Below are 25,068 nucleotides of genomic sequence, written 5' to 3'. Positions count from 1 at the left end.
CTGCCATCTCTGCAGGGACATGAACGTTTTTTGGGTGGAATCTGTTGGAATCGTCCCTCGAGTCCAGCCAAGGGCGAGACATTTTAATCTTGCGACGGTCAAAGCACGCCTACATTTTGGGATCGCTTGGTTATGCAGATCGGGTGCTGGAGAGTTGAAATGGGAAGGGGGGAGAGAGTCATACCACGGGCGAAATTTCCTGATGGCAGCCAAGTTGTTCTGACGCTTGAGATCATTTAGGCACTGACAGATTAGACCAGGCACCCCCAACCTTTGGCCCTCCAGATGTTTTGGACTATAGTTCCCATCATCCCTGACCACTGGTCCTGTCAGCTAGGGATCATGGGAGTTGTAGGCCAAAGCATCTGGAGAGCTGCAGGTTGGGGATGCCTGGATTAGACTGCTTGACTGTTTTAAGATGTATTTTAATTAATTGATTGCCTGTTTCTATGTTCTTTGTATACTGTGTTAGTTTTATCATGTTAGCTGTCCTGAGCCCGGCTCCGGCCAGGGAGGGTGGGGTACAAATATGAAATAATTATTATTATTAAAACCCAAAGTCAGTAGCTGTTGTGGGGATAAGCCACAAGAGGGAAGCTCTTGGGCAAAAGATTCCCGCATTGCAGGGGGTCATACTAGATGAGCCTCATTGCCCTTTCCAACTCCCCAGTTCTACGATTCTCTGTCAGCGATTGCTTCATCTTGGAGGAAAGCTGTGATGGTTTATGCGCTTCGTAAATTCTGGCATTTTCCTGCAGCGTTTGGGAAAGATGGGCTTTGTCCGATGGCCCCCCCCCCCGTGTTTTGTCACTTCTCACGTGCTCCCTGCTCAAATGACCCTCAAATGTATTTTATACAATGGACTTTTAATTTCCATTCTTTGTATATCGTATTGTTTTATTGCAATTGCCAACGCAAATAAAGATTAATTCATTCATTCAGTGACTGGTCAGCCTCAGTTCTAAGCATCTCCTCTCTTTCCCAGGTCTTCTGCTATGCCCTCAGCCCTGACGACGGCACAAACTTCCGGGTCAAGGTGATGGCTGAAGCAAATCACTTTATTGACTTATCTCAGGTGAGAGCTCTTTCCCCCCCCTATATATCCTAAATAACGCTCTTGCCCGGGCAACCTTTTCCAGAAGATACTTGTCATTTCGAGGAGTTTAGCGATCTTAAATAATAATAATAATAATAATAAAATTTTATTTATACCCTGCCCTCCCCTGCCGAGACCGGGCTCAAGGCGGCTAACATCAATTATCAAATACATTAAAACACAAAATCAAACAATTGGTTTAAAATACAATTCTAATCACATTTAAAATCAAAATAAAACTCACGAGATACGGTCATCTCTTCCTGCCTCTGTTTACTTCCCTCATGCTAAAGCTCTTTGATGGCCGAGAACAGGCTTTTAATGCATAACCTGGCAGAAGGAAGAAGCGCTAATGTTGTGTACTTTCTGTTCTTGGATGCTAGACGTTAGGAGGAATGTGCGGTATCGGAAGAGGGGGCTAAATAATGAATAATCGGCACTAGCAGATTCTTCAGGTATCTGAAGAAGTGTGCATGCACACGAAAGCTTATACCAAGAACAAATTTAGTTGTTCTCTAAGGTGCTACTGGATAATTAATATATTTCGACTGCACTAGCTAGTGAGGCAAACCATCCAGGCTAGTGATCAATAATCTATAAATCAGATTTTGGGGCAGAGCTTGGAAACTCATGTCTGAACTCATGGCTGAAGGGTTGTGCAACATGGGGTGATGTGGGGTGGTGGTGGTCACTTTGCCGCTTCTCGGGAGCTTTCCAGTGGCTGGTTGAAGTTCTTGCTTGGTAATATATATATAACAGGGTAGATTTGATTTAAATCAAATAGATTTAAATCATGATTTAAATCAAATAGATTTAAATCATGATTTAAATCACTAGTCGGTATCCAAACTTTTTCCAAAGAGGGCCAGATTTGATGACGTGAACATGCGTGAGGGCTGGCCAAAGTTCTTGAGCTTTTTTTAGGATTGAAGATGGACTTTGGACGTGCCTGGCCTTAACCCGAACCCCAACTCTCACTCTAGCCCTTGCCTTTGCCCTAGGTGTAAACCCTAAACCTCTAAACCCTAAGTCTAACAGTAATTCTTACCCTAGCCCTAGCTCCAGCCCTAGCCCTTAGCCTTTGCCCTAGCCCTTTCCCCTAAACCCCTAGCCCTAAACTACATTTCATATGATTCCTGGATGCTCTCAAGTCATGGGTGCAGAGTAGTGCTTCAGATACTCTGCCCAGTTTTGTCACGGAGCACGTCTCCTGAGCTATGGCAATCTGACCAAAACGTCGCACTTTCCTGCAGTGCAGGATTTTGCAAAAGCAACGGCAAGTGCACTGTATGAGGGAAAGAAGCTCAGAAGGACAATTCGAGGGCTGTGACATCGTCGCCGGGTTGTCGAGTCAACCTGAAAGATGCCTTAGCAGATGTAGTAGTAGTGTCAGATGCTGGTGTGGTTGCTCGAGAGTAAACAGGCAAGACTCCACCCTGTCTTTTCCAGACTTTATTCTTGGTTCAAACTATTTACAGTGAAGAGCGTCGTAAGTTCATGTCTGGCTCAATCGCTATCAGAATCTGGGAGTGGTCGGTTGTTGGGTTGGAATAAACGACAGACGAATAGCAAGTGTCATCTAGGAGGCATCTCCCGAGCAAATCTCGGGGAGTCCCTTTTATTGAATATTACAGCAATTGCCACGTATGTGCTTATTGCTGATTGGTTAACACAAGTACAAAGCAAAGGTTACATATAGGCATTAATCACCAATAGATTAAAGGCTGGGAAAGGGAGCACAGAACTAGACAGGCATGAAAACCTCCTAATTAAATTATAACTAGTGATTGATATAGCAAGACTTAAACAATTACATTCCGATAGCTGTGTTCAACTATGCATTAAGAACAGGTCAGAGTATAATGTTTTCATGAACTCAATGTGAACTGAACATTCTGGGATGATGAGGGAATGTCTTAGTAGTAGAACGGTTTGTGCAGCATGTGCAGAAGTAAAGCTTAGAAGCAAAACTTCCCATCATGCCACAGTCATGTGCAGAAGCAAAGCTTCCCTTCATCTCCCCCTTTCGTTTTTGATTTAAAGGTGAGTGGGACAAAAATACTTCGGGATATGTGGTTTGCCAGCGCATGCCCGAAATAAGTCCGTCCACATCTCCCCTAATGTTTACTGTTAGTGCTGCCATTTCGCAAAGTAGGCAGCAATGATTTTGTTGGGTGGCTGAGGAGGAGAAAAACACTGAAACCAAAGGCGTATGAGACCAGGAATGCATTGGATGAAGCAACATAGCAAAATTAATATACATATTATGACAATGGCATATTGAAAGAGATTACGAAACCAATTCAGGTTTGGCAACCAACAGGTGAGCCACTGGGTGAATGAATCCCAGAGGACAGATAATCCAACGTCCTGTTTGATGTGGTGTGTAAGATTTTGCAAATGAGAGATTTGCTTTTGAATGGCTTTAGAATTATCAGTAATATTAAAACAACACGTCATCCACTTGTTCACAGCCATAATGATGAAGCATCAGTAAATAATCTATAGCAGCACGATTTTGCAAAAGTCCATGTTGGAGTTCACTCTGTTCTTTATTCAAAAGGTGAAGAGCTTGTGAAGTAAAATTTTAAGCCTTTGCTGCGGAGCAGGCTAAAGAGTTAATGTTCCTACTATTGCGTACAGCCAATCCAGGGACTCCTAAGAGAGAAACAGCTAAAGAAATATATTCAGATCTACTGGGAAGAGAAACAGAATCGTCACAATCATTAGTCAATTCTATAGAGCGGCGATATCTAGAGCGGGACAGATGATGCTTTTTGGGTAATATGATGGACAAACGGCTTAAACAACAAGGTGTGCCATTGCTAATGTTCGCTGGAATATAATTGAATGTATAGCCTGGACACGACCAGAACCAGCCTTCAGGCAGCTCTGTATATTTATATACATAGGAAATATTTACATAATTAGAGCAATTAAAATTATCCTTGCCCAATTTCACACAGTTGGTTTTTGTGCAATTCACCATACGGGCGCAAGTGACATTAAAAGAAGCCATGTATGGGGTCAACAAATCAATGGCCAAAGGTGGGCATCGGTGCACTTGGTTACCCCAGTTGTGGTAACCGGAATAACCAAGGGTGCAGAGAGAATCATTTTGGGGTGGGGATGAATAAAACCAGGTATCATTTTGCATATCAAGAGGGTCATGGCAAACAGCGATAAGGCAAGAGCCAAGGATTTCACCTATTGATACCTGCTGGGTGAGGCAGAAGGAAGAAACATTGAGGGTTTTTGCAAAAGATTCCCACACATTTATCAGTGTGGAACCACCGCTATTAGGAGCGGAAGCAGAGAGGGGCAAAAACAAAACGCTGAAAATTAGCACTATCATGGAATTTATATTAAGGCAGGAAATGAGACACAGAAGCAAATTATCAGGGGTTGCTTCTAGCTGCTTTTCCTTTCTAAGCTGTTCAGCTTGAAATGAGAGTGATTTTATTTGGCCCCACGTCACTGGTCCATTACGATTTCCCCGCTTGCGGGGAAGTGCAAGCTTACTCATTAAATTGAATGGTAGCTTGTAATTGTTGTAATAAGTCTCTGCCCCACAGATTCAGGTGGATTTTCAGCACACAGGGCTGGATGTATGCAATGGTTTCAGAGCTATCAGGCAGAGAAACAGGCAGCCACTGTATGCTTTTGGAAGAGGTTTGAGCTCCACCCACACCCCAAACTGCAGATGCAGACTCAAGGGGCCACGTGGGGTCCTAGCAACTACTGGAAATTACAGAAATGTCTGCGCCTGTGTCAGTCAAGCCTTCCAGAACTTTACCATTGATTTTATACTTACGAAGAAGTTTCTGTTCACCAATCCTCTGGATTACAGCTAACAGCTGTGGAGGGAAAGGAGAGAGCTCGTGCAAATTACTATCCATAATAGAAGCAGTAGGGTGAGAAGGGAGCACCACCAAATGCGCCCAGGACTCACCCTTTTTTAACTGCATGGGCATATGGCTCCAAAGTTGAACCATTATTGTGCCCACATAGTCAGGATCTAGGACTCCTGGAATAACCAGGATTCCTTCTTTGGCCGCAGAGAATTTGGGTAAAATTAAGCCTGCGACATTAGGTGGTAGTGGGCCCACCAATTGGGTGGGCATAAGCACAATTTCACCAGGTAAAACAGTGTCTTTGGTCTCTTGATTGATCAAATCAATGGTAAAATCAGAGGGCATATTTTTTGGAAAATTTTCAGCAGTGGAAACGAAAGGCGGAGGGCTCTCTATTTGTCCTGGCCCGAGAGTTGGGCTGCCATGGAGTTTCCCAAACTCCTGCACTGATTTGCCCAATGATAGCCTTTCCCGCATTTCGGGCATTTTTTGGAAGGTTTAGCCCTATTGGCATCATCATTCCTGTTTGCTCCCCCGCCAGGGGCTCTGCATTGTTTAGCAAAATGGCCTGGGCCTTTGCAATTGAAGCAATTGCCCGTAGGCTTATTGCTAGCCTGGATTGCGCCGGCAAGCAAAGACATCGCATGGCTCTGGCTGCCAACATCTGCACAGGCTTGAATCATATCGGCCAGGTCATATTTAGGGCGATGTATCATTGACTGCAAAGCCTTTTTGCAATCGGTGTTTGCATTTTCAAAAGCCAATTTTTTCATCAATTCATTTTGAGCTTTAATGTTATCAATCTGCCTAGTGACTGATTCTTTCAATCTATCTATAAATTGATGGTAGGGCTCCGAATGCTGTTGCTTAATATTAACAAAGGAGCTCAGCGGTTGCCCTGAGACAGGGACTTTCCGAAAGGTGGCGTTGTATATATATATTTTTAATATTTATTAAAATTTTCAAAATGTTACAAAAAGAGAAAACAGAAAATAGCAACAAAAGAAAACACAAAGAATCCCCTTCCCACCGTGTAAAGAAGAAAGAAGAAAATTCCAAATAAAAAAACAAAATTGCAAAAATCCCAAACTTTAAAAAGAAAAAAAAACATTTAAAAACAAGTTCATTATTTTCAGACCCTTAACTGTCATTACCTTCTTTCTTAGACCTCCTCCTCCTCCCTTCCTTTGTATCCTAGTTGTTAATTATCCCAGCAAATCCTTTCCTTTCCATGTTTCATAAAATTCTATCATTACATTACCCTAGACTATTTTAATCCTATCTTTTCTATAATAAGATAAACCTTAAAAATTTAAAGCTTAAGTCTTAACCTTGCCAGCTTCTTATAATCATAATATTCTTTCATAATTCTTTGAGCATCTTTGCTAAAGCCAGGTGATTTCTTCCAACATTTTTCTATCATTCATCAACTTTATAAAACATTCTGATAATGATAAAGAAAAAAGAAAGAAAGGTATAAACAAGTCCAATCTTTATCCAACGCCCCTTCCTCCTGGTTCCGGGATTTGTCAGTCCTTATTCCCATCAGTCTAGCCCGGTAACCTTATGTCCGAGGCCCTCAAGTCACTTCCATGGCCCTTCCGCAGCTCTTCATATTTGTAGTTGTAATTTCCCTTATCTCCTGCTCGTGGTAACTCCAGCTTAACAATATCTCTTGCTCGTGGTAGCTCCAACTTAGCAATGTTTTTAACTCTTCTCGACAGATCAGACCCTTTTCCGTGTTCATCGCTGCATTCCATGTGGTAATTAAAAGCATATTTCAAGGGCCCTCCAAAGTTGAGAGCCCCGACAGTCCCAAACATTTCGCAGCCCATTACCATATTTGAAGAGTCCAGACATCCCAACATAGGGGGGGGGTCAATCCAGCCCCCCATTTCCAAACCACACCAAACTTTTCCTTTCCAAATCTGGCTTTTTCCAAATTCATTTGTCCAATCCAAAAGATCATACTCCTGTTGGGTCTGTTCTGTCAAAACACACTCCTGATTAAATGCCACAAACTCCTGTTCTGTCAAAACACACTCCTGGTTTGAATCCTGAGTATGCTCCACATATTTTCCTGCTGTCTTGTCAAAACATTCCACTGCCTGTTTAAGATTTCTAGTTGAAATGACCATCCAGTTCACCTTTTCGTGTAATTCTTCCAGTAGAGCATTTGTTTTGTAAAAGGCACACACCAAGGCTTCTGGATACATTGTCCTACAAGGTCAAATACTTTCCCACGATTATTCTGTAGCAGCTGTCAGTTCCCTGGAGTTAGTTACAGTTTCACAAGCTCCCCCTAGGGGGAAGACTTCTGTTTATTCTTGCTACGGAGTTTCCTTTTTTAAAAATGCTTTAGATACTTTGTCCATATATCTTCCTTTAAAATGCGAAAGGGAACAGTGGAATCGCAAAGTTTCTCTTCTTTTAGCTATCTATCAAAAAGCAATTGTCTTGGTGAACTTCCACGTCAGTCCTGACACCCCGCTCCAGGATCAGGACGGAGGAAAGTTACTTCCCTTTAAAGTCACTTCAAACAGTCCAAAAAAAAGCTTCACAATTAAAATGTTGAAATCCAATCTTTTAAAGACAATTTCCTGAGCTCTAGTATAAATTGCCTTTGCTTTATTCTGTTTACAAAAGAACGGAAGGGTGACTTCCTGTTTAGTCCTTCCCGCTCCGTACCCAATTCGATAGATTTTTTAAAAGTCCGATTCTGTCCTTCTCACAAAATCTTTGTTTAATATCCAATTGTTCAAATTCTAAGTGCTCATGGGTGCTTATTTTTGGAGTCCAAATTGTCCCAGGAAAAAAGGCAGCGCTCTCCGGCAACAGCTGTACGGCTTCGCTCCACGGAAATAGCGATTGACTCACAGCACCGTGCCACTTCCCCCTCCTCACTTCGGAGCCCGTTGGTGGATTCCTTAGCGGATTGGGGGGGCGCTAAAGGATTTTAGGCCAGAATCAGTAATGGCTTTCCTTAATTCTCTCAGAACAGAATAAGGAAGTGCCTCGTACATCACCTGCTGTTGAGCAGTTCCTGGGTTTGTATAGGTGATAGGGAAAGCAGATGGCATTTCACCAGCCCATTCAGTCTTTTCCTCTAAGGACAGGAGCCCTTTCTGCCTAGCCAGAGAAAGCGCGGCGCGCACAGCTCCTATAGGAGAGCACGCAGGGGCTGTGGCAGGCGAAGGAGGGATGGGGGGGAGGATGTGGGTTGAGGCGTAGGGAGGGGTTGACAGGGTTGCGAAGGAGGCAAAAGCTTTGGGTAAGGTGGGGGATTGTCTGCAATGGCTAGAAGGGCAGGGGCCGACGGAGATGCCTGAGGTCCTAATTTAGCAATGGCATCTGCACATTTCTGCCAAGTGAGCAGACAATGAATCTGAGCCCTCGGTTCTGCGAAGAGGGTTCTTCCGATCTTTTGCCAAGCCTCTATCCCCAAGGAGCCTGCCTCAGGGTACCGGGGCATTGGCAAGCAATCTCACATAACAATTGTTCAATTTCTTTTAAAGAAATATGAGCACCCGCCACCCGCTGTCTAACGAGATGGAGCAGCTCCTTGGCATGCTCCTTTTGGAATTTTGTCAATCCCCCCCCCCCCATACTCACGAAGTAGCGCGCTGAGACTTTTCCAGTCGAGTGAAGTACAGGGGCCGGCTGCGTAAGGGATCTGGCAATCACGTAGGGGTCACCAGATGTTGGGTTGGAATAAACGACAGACGAGTAGCAAGTGTCATCTGGGAGGCATCTCCTGAGCAAGTCTCGGGGAGTCCCTTTTATTGAATATTACAGCAATTGCCACGTATGTGCTTATTGCTGATTGGTTAACACAAGTACAAAGCAAAGGTTACATATAGGCATTAATCACCAATAGATTAAAGGCTGGGAAAGGGAGCACAGAACTAGACAGGCATGAAAACCTCCTAATTAAATTATAACTAGTGATTGATATAGCAAGACTTAAACAATTACATTCCGATAGATGTGGTCAACTATGCATTAAGAACAGGTCAGAGTATAATGTTTTCATGAACTCAATGAGGGAATGTCTTAGTATTAGAACGGTTTGTGCAGCATGTGCAGAAGAAAAGCTTAGAAGCAAAACTTCCCATCATGCCAGTCATGTGCAGAAGCAAGGCTTCCCATCATGCCACAGTCATGTGCAGAAGCAAAGCTTCCCTTCAGTCGATCTTTGTACCTCCCCCAGCATAAAAGTCACGTCACCCCCAGCCTTTTCCGCCCCTCCCTACGCTGAAGCCTACTGCGCAGAATGGCCGCTGGCAAGGGCGTACTTCCCGCCTCTCTGGTTTGCTCAGGCTCGATGTTGAGGCTCTCCCTAGCATCCCCTGGTCCCTGCACCTCTTCTCTACTGGAGGTGGGCTTTCCTCCTCCCCGGAAGAGGAACTGCTTCGCAAGATTTTTGGAGGCTCCCTATAACACAACTGCCCTTCCATCTCTCGCCTCTGAGCTGATGGCAGTTCCCTGACAAGTAGTAGTAGTAGTAGTAATAAATTTATTACTTATACCCCGCCCATCTGCCTGGGTTTCCCCAGCCACTCTGGGTGGCTTCCAACAAGAGATTAAAAAGACATTGGTCCTGGAGGTTCTGCTATACATGATTAGAAGGGACCGTTTGGTTAAAGGTATACAGGTCGGAGCTAAACAGTACAAATTGAGAGCATTTGCAGATGACTTAGTACTGACGTTACAGGAGCCAGAATCTAGTACTAAAAGGGTTTTAGAATTCAAGAATTTGGTCAAGTGGCAGGCTTTAAACTGAATAAGTTAAAAACTAAGGTTTTAGAGAAAAATTTAACACCGATTGAAAGAGATAGGTTTCAGAATGAGACAGGATTGACTGTGGTAAAGAAAGTGAAATACCTGGGGATTAATATGACAGCCAAAAATGGGAACTTATTTAAAGATAATTATGAAAAATGTTGGACGGAAGTGAAAAAAGATTTAGAAATTCAAATTTGGTCAAATTTGAAGCTTTCACTCTTGGGCCGAATTGCTGTGATAAAAATGAATGTACTGCCGAGAATGTTGTTTTTATTTCAGACACTGCAAATCGTGGACAAGATGGATTGTTTTAAGAAGTGGCAGAGAGATATTTCTAGATTTGTCTGGCAGGGCAAGAAGCCCAGAATAAAATTTAAGATGCTAACAGATGCAAAGGAAAGGGGTGGATTTGCCCTGCCAGACCTTAAACTTTACTATGAATCAGCAGCCTTTTGCTGGTTGAAAGAATGGCTACTTCTTGAAAACACAGACATTCTGGATTTAGAAGGTTTTAATAATGTATTTGGATGGCATGCATACTTATGGTATGATAAGATCAAAGCTCATAAAGCATTTAAAAATCATATTGTTAGGAAAGCACTGTTTAATGTCTGGATAAGATATAAAGACTTGTTGGAAAATAAAACCCCAAGGTGGCTGTCACCAATGGAAGCGAAAGCTTTGAAAAGGCTCAATATGGAGGCCAAATGGCCGACATACAGTGAAATTTTGGAACAAGAAGGAGACAAACTGAAATTGCAGAGTTTTGAATAATTAAAAAACAAAGTGAGAGATTGGCTTCATTATTATCAGATAATGGAGACATATAATTTGGATAAGAAAATTGGCTTCCAGGTGGAAAAGTCAAAATTAGAAACGGAACTGTTAGAACCCAAAACTAAGAACTTGTCAAGAATGTATAATTTGCTGTTGAAATGGAATACTCAGGACGAAACGGTGAAATCTGTTATGATTAAATGGGCACAGGATGTTGGACACAATATTATGTTTGCTGACTGGGAACAGTTATGGACCACAGGTATGAAGTTTACGGCATGTAATGCCTTAAGAGAGAATATTATGAAAATGATATACAGGTCGTACATGACCCCAGCCAAGCTTGCAAAAATCTATCATTTGCCTGATAATAAATGTTGGAAATGTAAAGAAATGAAGGTACATTCTTTCACCTATGGTGGACGTGCCCAAGGATTAAGGCTTTCTGGGAAATGATATATAATGATTTAAATATACCTTCCTGAAGAAACCAGAGGCCTTTCTCCTGGGCATTGTCGGCCAATTGGTGCCAAAGAAGGATAGAACTTTCTTTATGTATGCAACAACAGCAGCAAGAATACTCATCGCAAAGTACTGGAAGACACAAGAACTACCCACCCTGGAAGAATGGCAGATGAAGGTGATTGACTACATGGAATTGGCAGAAATGACTGGCAGAATCCGAGATCAGGGAGGAGTCGGTGAAAGAAGACTGGAAGAAATTTAAAGGCTATTTACAGAAATATTTTAAAATTAATGAATGTTTGAAGGATGTTGGAAAGAAACTAAGTGGTTTCCTGCTGTAATGCTTTAAGAGTTATGGGGGGGAAAAGGTTTTACAAATGGGTAAAAGTTTAATGGTAAGGATTTGCTGAACTAACAAATTGAACTGGAATACAAAGAAGGGAGGTATGAGGAGGTCCAGGGAAATAAGTGTAAGGAAGCTATGTTATGGGAAATTAATGTGTTTTTAACTGTTTTTATTTTGTATGTTTTTTCCACTTTTTTTGTTATAACTTAAAAACCCTTAATAAATATCTTCTTTTTTAAAAAGAGATTAAAAAGACATTAAAACATCAGTTGTTAAAAACTTTCCTAAACGTGCTTCTAATGTTTGCGTTTCAGGTCCCGTGCAATGGCAAGGCGGCCGACCGCATTCACCAAGACGGCATCCATATCCTCATTAACATGAATGGCTACACCAAAGGAGCCCGCAATGAGCTGTTTGCTCTCCGGCCGGCCCCAATCCAGGTAAAGGAAGTCACAGTGAAAAATGTTGATCATACAGTGGTCCCTTGGTTCTCAAACTTCATCCCTTCCAGAAGTTAGTTCCAAAACCAAAGCGTTCCCAAACCGAGGCACACTTTCCCATAGAAAGGAATGCAAAACGGATTAATCAGTTCCAGGCTTTGAAAAACAACCCCTGAAACAGCCATTTAACATCAATTTTACTCTCTAATGAGACCATTGATCCCTAAAATGAAAATGAAAGCAATCATCAATGTACTGTACTATAAAATAAGTAAGACAGTATTGTAGATGATAATTAAATATATATATATATTGCCTGCACTGATGATAGGGATGGGGAGCTTCAATCCATTTCTGCAGTCACACCATCCATCCGTAGCTAAAGTCATTGTTTGGATCGGGGGCTTCTATCCATTTCCGCAGTCACACAATCCATCCATCCGTCCGTCCATCAGTAGCTAAAGTCACTGTTTGGATGGGGGGCTTTTAACTCTTTCCGCCGTCACACAGTCCATCCATCCATCCGTCATGCAATCCATCAATCAGTAGCTGAACTGGGCTCCACACAGTCACAAAAACAAGTTAACCAAAAAAGCCTCAAAAACAGAAACGCAAAATAGCAAAAACAAAAGCGCCAAATTTAATTTGTTCCGGAAGTCCGCCTGACTTCCAGAATGTTCGAAAACTGAGGCACGGCTTTCGATTCGTGCAGACACCCTGGAAACAATTGCCGACAGCCGTGTCGGACGTCCGGCTTCCGAAAAACGTCCGGACACCAGAACACTTTCTTCCGGGTTTTTGGAGTTTGAGAACCCATGGTACTACTGTGTGCCCAAAATATTCCTTACTGTAGTCATAAGATGTTAATGCTGTGATGTTAAAAAATGTCATTAAGACCGACCGCTCTGGGAAGTAAAAAAAAAGCCTCCTGGGTCCTTAATTGTGTGATAAATCTTTCTTTATGTGGCCTTTTTGTAGCGCTTGCCTCTTTAAGAAGCTCTTAGGTTGGTTTGTTTGCAAACTTCAGACCAGGGCGGATTTGATTTAAATCAAATCGATTTAAATCACGATATAAATCACAATTTAAATCACTAGTCAGGCTTGATTTAATTAAAAACAACAACAACAACAACAACAACAACAACAACAGAAAGGCATTCCTGCTGGTAAATCTTTAATATTTACAGCCAGATGAAGGTTTCGGTTTTGGAATCATAAATTTTCAGAGTAGTTTTGACAGTCCTATCAAAAAAGAAATACATAGACCGATCATGATGAAATGATGGCGAGGTTTAATAAGTGAACTGTTTCTATTTGAACAACTTTTCTGCTGTACTTGATTGGAAGGAGAAAAAGAATCATCTTCATAACAATTTAAACCATTTATTTAACTAAAACAATAACATGACAGCATATGTATCCATGTTGGTTAACTGATGTGGTTAAACATTTTTTTAAAAAAAAAAACAGGCTGAGTTTCTGCACACATGAAAAACTTAAAACAAATTCTTATTTCCCGATGGCCGTTGATGTAACTTAAACAGAAAATCTTTAGAAAGATTTTCCTCCAAAAGCGTTTTATGATTTAAATCGAAACAATCTGATTTAATTTGTTAAAAAATCCGACTTCCGGTTCAGCGCGACTTCAGTGCAGGCGGGGATCTCTTCCTTGTGGAGGATCCTGAGCTTCCCGGAGAAAATAGGGGCTCCACAGGGCGCCGTGGTCCCCTGAAAAGTGTCTGGAGGGTGTTCAGACACACAGGTTCCCGCAGAGCAAAAACGCGGACCTCTCGGCCGTCAGGTAACTCCGGTTACGGAGCGAAGAGTACGGCGGGGGGAGAAGCGGGCGAGGGAAGCCATACCTGTCTCCGGGAAAAGCGAAGCCCCGAGCCTGTATGAGAATTGCTGGATTCTCAAAAAAAAAGAAACTCGAGCCTAATAAGAAGATAAATAGTTTGGACACTACTAAAGGAAAGGCTCGACAAAAAGGCAGCGAAAAAAGAGCTCAACTCTTGTCTGGAGTCGCCACAAACGCAAGGAGCTAGACAAAGCGGAGAGAAATGTGAGTGACGCTGGCGGTTAAAGTTCTTCTCTCCTTTATAACTTTCTTTGTTTGCATGGGAGGATACTAAATAACTAATAGAAGAGGAACTCAGAAGGAGGGCAAAGAGACAATTTTTTGCTACTTTTGGCTACTTTTGGCTACTTCTTAGTCCTCCCGGTGACGGGGGAAGGAGGCGAAATCTAACTTCACCTTTGAAGCTCTGCACAATCGGAGACTCCATTTTGTGAAGTTTGGGCTCCATTACAAACTTTTTGAGCTGCCTCCGGAAGAAGGAGGAGGAAGAAGGCACTTTTCTTTTTTTTAAGTGCTAACTTCTACCCCCGAGAACTTATGTTTATATCCTTAAAACTTTAGTTAAGCTCAGCAACTCCATTAAAGCCACTGCTTTCTGTGGGTAAAACTAAAAGAGAAGCTGGACAAATTTTCTTTTCTTCCCTCCCTTCTCTTGTGCTCCCTTTTCCTGGCTTCTCCTTCACTTGCTGGACATTAGACCTCTGGTGGACGGGGGAGAAATCACAATTTGTTTTTTCTCTTCCTTCTCTTTTCCTTTTGTTTTTTTATATTTTCTGACGGCCCGAAGTTTTTGTTTCCTTCTTTGTCTTTGGGATTTAGCCCAATTGAGGGCAAGAAGAACAAGAAGTGGTTTTAAAAACAACTCATGGATTTAACAGCCTTATAAGGAATAGCCCATTTGGGGGCAGGAAGAACTGAGAGTTGCTTACTTATCAGAGTTAAAATATTGGAAGATTTTGGGAGGTCGACAAACTGTTTTTTTCTTTTTTTTTTCCTCCCCGGTTTTCCCCTGGGCCTCTCTTCCTGTCTGTTGGAATACCCTACTTGGTGGACTAGCCTAATTGGTGGCAATAAGAAGAGAACACCAGATTCCTACCCAACCTTTACTAAGACTTTTTAATACAACTTACCATACAACTTACCATAAATTTACCAGAACTAAGTACATGGAACTTTAGTGAACTCAAAAGAACCAATAGGTCTGAGGTCGTTTTGAGTTTTATAAAATATTGTAAAACTGATTGTCACGCCCTGATTGGGAAAGGGCAATTTGGACACTGCAATAGGTTCCTTACTTTATCTAACTGGTGTAGTAAGATATACTCATATAAAATGTCTCATGTACCAAAGAAAGGTGGGAATGGGGGGACACCAGTAGAAAGAAAGGGGTCTAAACAAGAGACAGATTTTAGATCGGAAATATTAAAGATGTTTGCAGAGATTAGGCAAAGTGAAAAAAATCTGGAAACAAAAATAGAACAGGTTGACTCTAAGATTGGGCAAATGGATAAAAAAATAGATGAAACAGTGAGTGAGTTGAAAGGGCAAATTAAAGAGGTATCCAAAAGAACTCATGCGCTAGAAGAAGGGATGAAAAGGACAAAATTGGAAATGAAAGATTTAAAGCGTGAAGATGACAAATTTAGGATAGGACTCTTGGAAACTAATAAAATACAAGAGGAAATGTGGGATGCGATCTCCATGAATGAACTTAGGCAACGGGAAGTTAATTTAAGGTTGAGGGGGGTGCCAGAGAATCAAGGTGAAAATATTAGGCAAAAATTAATAACAGAACTGGCACAATGGCTGGAGTTTCAAGTTGAGGAGGTGGCGAGTACAATACAGAACATTTTTAGATTAAAAGTGAAGACGATCAAGGCGAGGAAATTCCCAGGGGACTGTCTCATAACTTTTAAGGATAGAGACATGAGGAATTTGGTACTTCAAAAAAACAGAGAAAAAAGATTATATATTGAGATGGTAGTTACATAATTGTCTTTAAAGATATACCAATCAGACTGTTGAAATGGAGAGACCCTTATAAGCCACAGGCGCAAATTCTCAAAAAGAACAATATAGAATTTAAATGGGAGTTCCCAGAGGGAATCTCATTCACTTATAAAAATAAGAGGCACAGACTAGCTAGCCCAGAAGAAATAGGAAAATTCCAAAGAAAATACAAAGAGTTGTTAACAGAAGAGGAAGAAGAGGTCAGGGGAGCAGTAGGAGGGGTAGAGGTAAAGGGACTGAAAGACGTGGGGGAGAGGAGGAAGGTTGGGGAAGGGCTGGAGGAGGAGGAGGGGGAGGAGGGAGAGGAGGAAGAGGAGAGATTATAAGGAAATTAAGCAGAGAAAAAAGTATTTTTGTTAACTGAGAACAACATGGCATTAAAATTATGGAACTGGAATATAAATGGACTGAACGAAAAAAAAAAGGAATAAGGTGGAACAATTCTTAAAGAAAAAAAATTTAGATATCATCTGTTTGCAAGAAACGCATGTAGCAAAAAGGCATAGGAAAATTTTGATAAATAAAAGACTTGGAAATGAATTTATATCTTCAGATAAAGGAAAGAAAAGAGGAGTAATCTTATATATAAAAAACAATATAGAAGCTCATCAAATCTTTAAGGACGAAGAAGGAAGAATTATTGCTGTTCAAATTAACTGGCAAGGCGAAAAAATAATAATTGTCGGAATCTATGCCCCTAATGGAAATAAAACTGATTTTTACAAAAACTTGGAGGAAAATTTAATGGAATATGTGGACCAAAAAATAATTATGATGGGAGATATGAATGGGGTGGTTTCAATTGAAATGGATAGACTGAGAGAGAGTGGATCAAAAGAGGGTAAACTACCCAAATCATTTTTTGAAATGATTAAAAATTGTAATTTAATAGATATCTGGAGGTTAAGATACCCATTGGAAAAACAATTCACATACTATTCAGAACCAAACCAATCGATGTCGAGAATCGACCAAATCTGGATTTCGAACAAGTTAACCCCAAGAATTCTCCAGGTAGAAATAGAACCAAGAGTAATTTCAGATCATAGCCCGATTAAGTTAGAGATTAAAAGCTTTGAAGAAAGAACGTTTAGATGGAGGATGAATGATTACCTCTTTGACGATCAAAAATTTGTACAACAGGCACAGAAGAAAATGAAGGAATATTTTATGGATAACTGCAATAAAGGTACGAAAATGAGTATAGTGTGGGATGCAAGCAAGGCAGTGATGCGAGGACTTTATATACAACAAAATTCAATTAAAAGAAAGATTAGAGAGAAAGAAAAGAAAGAAATTCTAAAACAAATTATGGAATACGAACAAAAGTTAATCAAAAAACCAAATAATATGAAAGTCAGACAAAGCATTAAGGCCTTGCAAACCCAATTTGCTATGATAATAAATAAGGAGGTGGAATGGAACATTAAAAGACTAAGACAAAAGAACTTTGAATTTGCGAATAAATCAGGAAAATGGCTAGCCTGGCAGATCAAGAAAAGAAAAGAGCAAAGTACAATAAATAAAATTAGAGTGAAGGAAGAAGAGATAACCAACCCTAAAGGTATCAGGAAAGGATTTCTGGACTTTTATAGCCAATTGTACAGGAAAAAAGAGAAGAATAATATAAGGAAAATAGAGAGATATCTAAAAGAGAAAAAGGTGCAAAAGATCCTGACAGAGGCAAGAGACAGACTGAATGCCCTGATAGAAGAAGAGGAAATTAAGGCGGTTATATCAGAGTTGAAAAACGGGAAGGCCCCAGGACCAGATGGTTTTACGGCAAGGTACTATAAAGAAATGAAATTAACCTTGGTAACACCGCTGAAAGAAACAATGAATAATATATTAAAAGAGAGAGATATCCCAGAGACCTGGAAGGAAGCATATATAACTTTTATTCCGAAAGAAGGTGTGGATTTAACACAAGTAAAGAATTATAGGCCAATTTCTTTGCTTAATACTGATTATAAAATCTTCGCAGGAATAATAGCAAAGAGATTTAAAAAAGTGTTGCAAGGAATTATCCATGAAGACCAAACGGGTTTCCTTCCTCGAAGACAGATAAGAGATAATGTGAGGAACATAATAAACATCTTGGAGTACCTGACAGCGAGCAATGAGAGAAGAGCAATGCTAATGTTTGTTGATGCCGAAAAGGCATTCGACAATATATCATGGGACTTTATGTTAAAAAATATGGAATATATGGAGATGGGGAATGAGTTTTTTAACGGAATAAAGGCAATATATACGGAACAAAGGGCAAAGCTGATAGTAAACAACGCGACAACAGAAGAAATTAAAATATCAAAAGGAACTAGGCAGGGCTGCCCGCTCTCGCCATTGCTATTTATTATGGTCTTGGAGATCCTCCTGAATTCAATCAGAGAAAATAAAAAGATTAAGGGGGTGACAGTAGGTCAAAACGAATATAAAGTTAGAGCCTTTGCAGACGATTTGGTTATAATGGTGGAAGATCCGACGAACAATGCAACTGAAGTGTTAGAGGAAATTGAAAAATTTGGTGAGGTGCCGGCTTTGTATTAAATAGGGGGAAGACAAAAATTTTAACAAAAAATATGGATCAAACAATGCTAGAGGTGTTACAACAACAAATAGGTATTGAAATTGTCAAAAAGGTTAAATACTTGGGCATATGGTTAACAACTAAAAATATTGACTTATTTCAAAATAATTATGTACCAGTATGGCATGGAATTAAGAAAGATCTGGAGAGATGGGGAAGGTTAAAATTATCCTTTTGGGGCAGAATAGCAATGATCAAGATGAACGTGTTGCCAAAGATGATATTTTTATTTCAGATGATCCCAGTATTAAGAGGAGTGAAGATCTTTAAGGAATGGCAAAGAATGATATCAAGATATATCTGGCAGGGCAAAAAACCAAGAATCAAATATAAACTGTTAACGGATGTAAAGGAAAGAGGAGGTTTTGCCCTGCCAGATCTGAAGCTATATTATGAGGCATCATGTCTTTGCTGGGTAAAAGAATGGATAAAATTAAAAGACACAAAATTGTTGGATTTGGAGGGATTCGATAATAGATTCGGGTGGCATGTTTATCTATGGAAAGAGAAGAAAAAGGGTCATAAATCATTTGAAAATCATATCTTCCGGAAATCCCTAATTGAAGTATGGGACAGATATAAAAATATATTAGAAAGGGGAATTCCACACTGGTTATCTCCATTAGAGGCCATGGCAATTAAGAAGATCAATATGAGGAGTAATTGGATTACGTATGGTGATTTGGTTATGAAAGAAGGGGATAAATGGAGAATAAAACCATATGAGCAAGTAAAAGAACAGGTACATGATTGGTTGCAATACCTTCAGATAAGGGACATGTTTAATAAGGAGGTAAAAGAAAGAAGATATAATGAAAAAGAATCGAGATTTCAAACAGAAATTATTAATAATGATTGTAAGATAATATCCAAAATGTATAAAATCTTATTGGAATGGCAAACGATGGATGAAGAGGTGAAAGAGGTAATGATCCACTGGGCCAGGGATTTAGGGTATAGTATAGAGCTGGAGGAGTGGCAAAAAATATGGACTGAAAATCTGAAATTCACGTTGAAAGAAAACACTATGAAGATGGTATACAGATGGTATATGACACCGGCTAGGCTTGCAAAAATGTATAAAATCTGTAACAAATGTTGGAAGTGTAGAGAGAAGGAGGGTACATTTATGCACATGTGGTGGGAATGCAAAAGGGTGAAGGGGTTCTGGGAAATAATACATAACGAGTTAAAGAAAATGTTGAAGTATAATTTTGTAAAGAGACCAGAGACTTTTCTACTGGGAGTAACTAGAAACGAAATAAATAAGAGGGATAGCAAACTTTTCCAGTATGCAATAACAGCAGCGAGAACCCTATTGGCCCAGAGATGGAAAAATGAAGAGGCACCGACTTTGGAAGAATGGAGAGCAAAACTAACAGATTACGCAGAATTGGACAAATTAACGGGGAAAATCAGATTTCAAAGAGATCATAAGTTCCTGGAGGACTGGGTAAAATTTAGGGAATATTTGAAAACTGTATGTGAGGATCACACAACGCTAGTGTGTTTTAAAGAAGCTTTGTGAAAAAAATAAGGAATATTGCAAGAAAGAAAATGAAGGTAGGAAAATTTATCTAAAGGTGATATTATAATTAAGAAATGCGTAGGTAGAGGAACAACTATGGAAGACTACCAGAGGAATTGAGGGAGGTCCAATAAGTGCAACTATGTGATGTGAAAATTGATTGTTTGGAGATGTTAAGAAAAACTTTTAATAAAAAATATATTTAAAAAAAAAAATAATTTGTTAAAAAATCCTGAAGTACAGTCCCTGGGGGTTTAAGCTCAGACTTCAAAAAGATTCTCATCATGGTGTTTAGATAACGGAGGTGTTTGGTATTTTTTTCTTTTTCTCTACTTAACATCTACAATTGGTTTTCAATGCCAAGCCTCATTAAGAACTTAATTTTTTTTAAAAAGAGGACCGATGGATTTCTGTTTACAATTAGGCATTTAATTGTGCAGCCTTACATAAGACTTGAAAGACTTGATAAAGATGGAAGAGGAGGCAAGATGGCTCTCGCTAATATGAAGCAGCATGAAAAAATATATTCCTCCCTTTCTTTGAGGCGAGTAGGCGTTATGCGCTGACTGATTTTGCAATGATTTGAGATAACAACTTGGAACAATATACAGTGCATTATGAGCGAGAGAGAAGGCTAAGTGGTGTCTAGCAGCGCCCCCCTTTAGGTCCCAGAGGGGGGAGAGTTTCAGTCTCCAAATGACGTGATATTTGTGGAATACAGTTTCATTGTAATATTGCAAACAGTTTTGCCTAACAGTTTAACTTGGAAGGTACTGGTTCAATAAAGGTCAAAAGGAAGATTTGGACAATTTCCCGGATTGGAATGGAGTCAGAGGAAGCTGCGCTGATAAAAAGACTGTTGGAAAAATGTATACTAACAAAGCTGTATTCGACGGATGAAAGTGTATTATGTTTGACATGATTGAGAATCATGGACTCAGGGACGAAGAATTATAAAGCGTCAAAATGGAAATGTGGAAAATATGGAAACAACAAGGAGAGGCAGGACTGAAATGTGGAGATATGTGTCAGGACTGGTCGTTGTCCTCTTCAGATCACCACACAAACGCTTGTTCTTTTATAACTTTTTATTGCGTATTAACAAAACAATCTTATAAACGGTTCTTAACTATTATTTCTCAGAGTCACTTATTTCAGATACCTTCTGAGCTCTGCTTCTCTGTGACCAGCCACTCTCAAAATGGCAAAGGTGCCCTTCCCTTCGCTTTCCCGCTCTTTTTTCTAACCTCCTGGCTAGAGCTGGCTTGTATCTCCCCTCCTCCCAATCTGAGCTAGAACTTAACCCTTGCCTTTCCTGGGAACAGCCAGTCCCTCCCTCTTGTTCCTCTTGCTCTCTTCTATTAGATTCACAGCTCTCCTTCCCCCCTTGGGGAATGCTTTCTCTCTCTGAGAAACTGGAAACTTCTAACTCTTCCCTGACATCCTGCGTCAGAGATCCAGATCGTGGGGAGCTCTGAAAAATTTATAATTATAATTTGGTCTTTTGTATTGTAGTTTTTTATTTTAATTGGAGTATTATGATTGGATATATTAACTGGATGTTTTTATTGGAAAATCAATAATTCTTAATTATGTGATCGACTATCTTGCTTTCTGTGGCCTTTTGTGTAGCTCTTGCCGGAAGACACGGTCCTCTTTAAGAAGCTCTTAGGTTTTGTTTTTTTTTTTGGTTTTTTTTGCAAACTCTGGATATCTTGCCAGAGGTATTTTAGGTAAGGATATTTCAAAAAAATTGAGTGAAATTTTTCTATATGCCACTGCTGCGGCCAGTACATTGGCAGCAATGAATTGGAAAGGGGAACCAGTCCCGACGCTATCAGATTGGAAATTCAAATTACAGGAATACATGGAAATGGCGCAAATAACCAAGAGATTGAGAGGCAATACAAAACAATAATTTAGTCAAAAATGGGAAATGTGTAAGATTTACTTATAGAAATATAATAGTGGTATAATATCGATGGCAGCGTTCAAATGACCCTTGTTTAAAGGTATAGTGGAGAAATAAGGTAAAGGGTACAAACTGTTGTAAGAACATATTGGAAAATACAGAAATAATAAGGTAACAATGAAGTACATTAATAATAATAATAATTATATATATATCTCCCACCCATCTGGCTGGGTTTCAACACTAGAAAGGAACTTTGCATCGGGTAATGATAGGAAGTCTGCTTAACATTAGGAAAAGGATCGGAAAAAGGAGACTGCACAAATTTAACCCAAGCTTAATTTTTGCCAATTCATAGAAGGAAGATTTGTACATGGATACTTACTTTTTTTGTTGAATTAGGAGTGTGTATATTATTTATTCAGGTAGGTAGCCGTGTTGGTCTGATGCAGTCGAAATATATATATATATATTGAATGTCCAGTAGCACCTTAGAGACCAACTAAGTTTCTTCTTTATATTATTTACATTATTATATTAATATTTATATTATATTATATTTATATTGTTTATATTATTATTCAGTGTATCCGAAAAAGTGTGCATGCAAACGAAAGCTTGTACCGAGAACAAACTGAGTTGGTCTCTAAGGTGCTACTGGACCATATATATGTGTGTGTGTGTGTGTGTGTGTTCATTCATGAATTTCAATAAAGTTAAAAAATAAAAAGCTTTGGATATCTTGTTTCGCTGCCTTACTGTATTTTAATATTTTGTTGGGAGCCGCCCAGAGTGGCTGGGGAAACCCAGCCAGATGGGCGGGGTATAAATAAATTATTATTATTATTATTATTATTAACCCTCATTTGTTTGCCTTCCAGGCGATGTGGCTGGGCTACCCGGGAACCAGCGGGGCTTTATTCATGGATTATATTATCACAGACCAAGAAACGTCCCCGGTGGAAGTGGCGGAGCAGTATTCCGAAAAACTGGCTTACATGCCCAATACCTTCTTCATTGGCGATCACGCGAATATGTTCCCACACCTGAAGGTATTTGATAAGAGGGCAAGCGGGAACAGTCTGCTTTTTACTACCGTCTTTTTTCTTGGAAAAAGGCCCAAATCGTCGCGTTTTTTCAGACACGTTGTACATATTTCTTTCAGAAAAAAGCTGTCGTCGACTTCAAATCGAATGGGCATATCTATGACAACCGAATTGTTTTGAACGGCATCGACCTGAAAGCATTCCTCGACAGCCTGCCTGATGTGAAAATAGTGAAGGTCAGGAAAATTAGGGCGTGTGTAGGTGGTTTTGGAGTCTAGCTCCTAATAATAATAATAATAATAATGATAATAATAATAATAATAAACTTATTTGTATCCCGCCCTCCCTGGCCGAAACCTGGCTCAGGGCAGCTAGTAACAAATATATCACATTAGTATAAATTCAAACAATTATTATTATATTTTTACTGCGAAGTAAATACACCAAAACAAAACCATACATAAAGAATAATATCCAATAAAAGAGAAAGAAGGAAAAAGTACCATATTTTGCGCCCCATAGGACGCACCTAGTTTTTTTTTTTGGGGGGGGAAATAAAGAAAAAAATTTTTATTTCCCCCCCAGGTGCGGGGCTGGAAGAACCAGGTCAGGGAACAGTGGGAAGGCACGCTCTGCCTCCCCGCTGTCCCCCGAGCTTGTGGGGCTGGCGATGGGGAGAAGTGCGCTGATCCCGGGACTGCAGGCAGATCTGCGCCGCCATCCGGAGCGGGGCGCTAAGTCCCGCCCCGCTCCGGATGGCGGCGCAGATCTGCCTACAGTCCCGGGACTGCAGGCAGATCTGCGCCGCCATCTGCAGTCCCGGGACGGCAGGCAGCTCTGCGCCGCCATCTGGAGCGGGGCAGGACTTAGCGCCCCGCTCCGGATGGCGGCGCACATCTGCCTGCAGTCCCGGGACTGCAGGCAGCTCTGCGCCGCCATCGGGAGCGGGGCGGGGCTTAGCGCCCCGCTCCGGATGGCGGCGCAGATCTGCCTGCCGTCCCGGGACTGCAGATGGCGGCGCAGATCTGCCTGCAGTCCCGGGACTGTACTAAACTATTTAATAAACATAGGGGCGATGGGAGTTGTAGTTCAACAACATCTGGGGACCCACAGGTTGAGAGAGGCTGAATTATGGTATGTGAGGTGGGGCTTACCTGCCCCCCCCCCCAATATTTTATTCAAGTTGGAAGAGGGAAGGAAGGGAGAGGGAGAGCTCACATTTGTGCGTGCCTGTGGCGGGCAGCTGCCTCCGAGGTGACGCCGGAACTGGAGCAAAAAGAGGAGGAGGAGACGCCGGGACAGGAGCCGTGTCAGCTGGGAGGAGGGGCGGAAGGGGCTGCCATCTGTCCCTCCTCCTGGCTCCTGTCTGCTGCTTTAAAGCTAGCCACGGAGGAGGGAAGGAAGGGTAGCCATGGCTCCCATCCGTCCCTCCACCACGGCATTCGCTTCATAGGACGCACAGACATTTCCCCTTACTTTTTATGAGGAAAAAAGTGCGTCTTATGGAGCGAAAAACACGGTATTTCTTGTTCTCTGGAAATGAAGTTGTAAATGTTTTATTTTTTCCCTGCAAGTAAGTTGTAAAAGGCTCCCATTCTTTTTCAAAGTCCCTCTTGCCCATTTCACGCAGTTTGTCTACTGACTTTCTTAGCTCTGCGTAATTCACCAGTTTTTCTTGACACTCGATGGTCTTTCTCCTGTCTTCTAGTTTTGTGCTATTGGGATTCTTGCTGCTTTCGTGGGGTGCATAAATAACGTCCAATTTTTCTCCGGCAATTCTTGTCCTAAAATACCTAATGAAAAAGCTTCTGGTTTTTTCACAAAAGATTGCAAGATGATTTTAAAAATTTGGGAAATGATATATAATGAACTGGAAATAACATTTTTTAAAAATAATAATAATAATAATAATAATAATAATAATAATAATAATAATAATAATAATAATAATAATAATATCATCTTTATTGTCATTGCCCCCTCTCGGGGACAACGAAATTACTTGGCTGCTCCATCCACCCAGGTAGGGCACTCCACACAAAATCAAAACAACTATAAAAACACTAATTAAAACAATACAGTATAATACAGCAAGGAGGATTAGATGACTTTCAAAGTCCAGGCTTCCCATTCAGGGCCGAGATCGCTCTGGAGAAGAAGCTGTTCTTAAGACGGCTCGTTCTTGTCTTCATTGTCCTGTATCTCCGTCCCGACGGCAGGAGCTCGAAGAGACAGTGACCAGGATGCGATGGATCTTTTACTATGTCCAGTGCCTTCCTATGGCACCTTGTGGCATATGATATTTATTAAGAATTTTAAAATTACAGGAAAAACAAAAGAAAAGAAAACAAAAAAGAAAGA

The 25,068-nt window shown here is 40.7% G+C and overlaps 1 protein-coding gene across 3 annotated transcripts in view; it reads left to right on the top strand.

The window, feature by feature from the left end:
- LOC310697661 (UDP-N-acetylglucosamine--peptide N-acetylglucosaminyltransferase 110 kDa subunit-like) overlaps window positions 1-25,068 on the top strand; it is a 130,653-nt gene that overhangs the window by 88,081 nt on the left and 17,504 nt on the right. For all 3 annotated transcript variants that reach the window (XM_083484327.1, XM_083484326.1, XM_083484328.1), the window contains exons 14-17: window positions 986-1,075; window positions 11,638-11,763; window positions 22,543-22,713; window positions 22,827-22,943. In XM_083484327.1, the coding sequence (XP_083340453.1) occupies window positions 986-1,075; window positions 11,638-11,763; window positions 22,543-22,713; window positions 22,827-22,943 (504 nt within the window). The remainder of the gene's footprint in view (window positions 1-985; window positions 1,076-11,637; window positions 11,764-22,542; window positions 22,714-22,826; window positions 22,944-25,068) is intronic.

Source organism: Podarcis liolepis (genome assembly GCF_965112155.1).
Source record: "Podarcis liolepis genome assembly, chromosome: W".
Lineage (NCBI taxonomy): Eukaryota > Metazoa > Chordata > Lepidosauria > Squamata > Lacertidae > Podarcis > Podarcis liolepis.
This window is presented reverse-complemented; position numbering and strand designations above follow the sequence as displayed.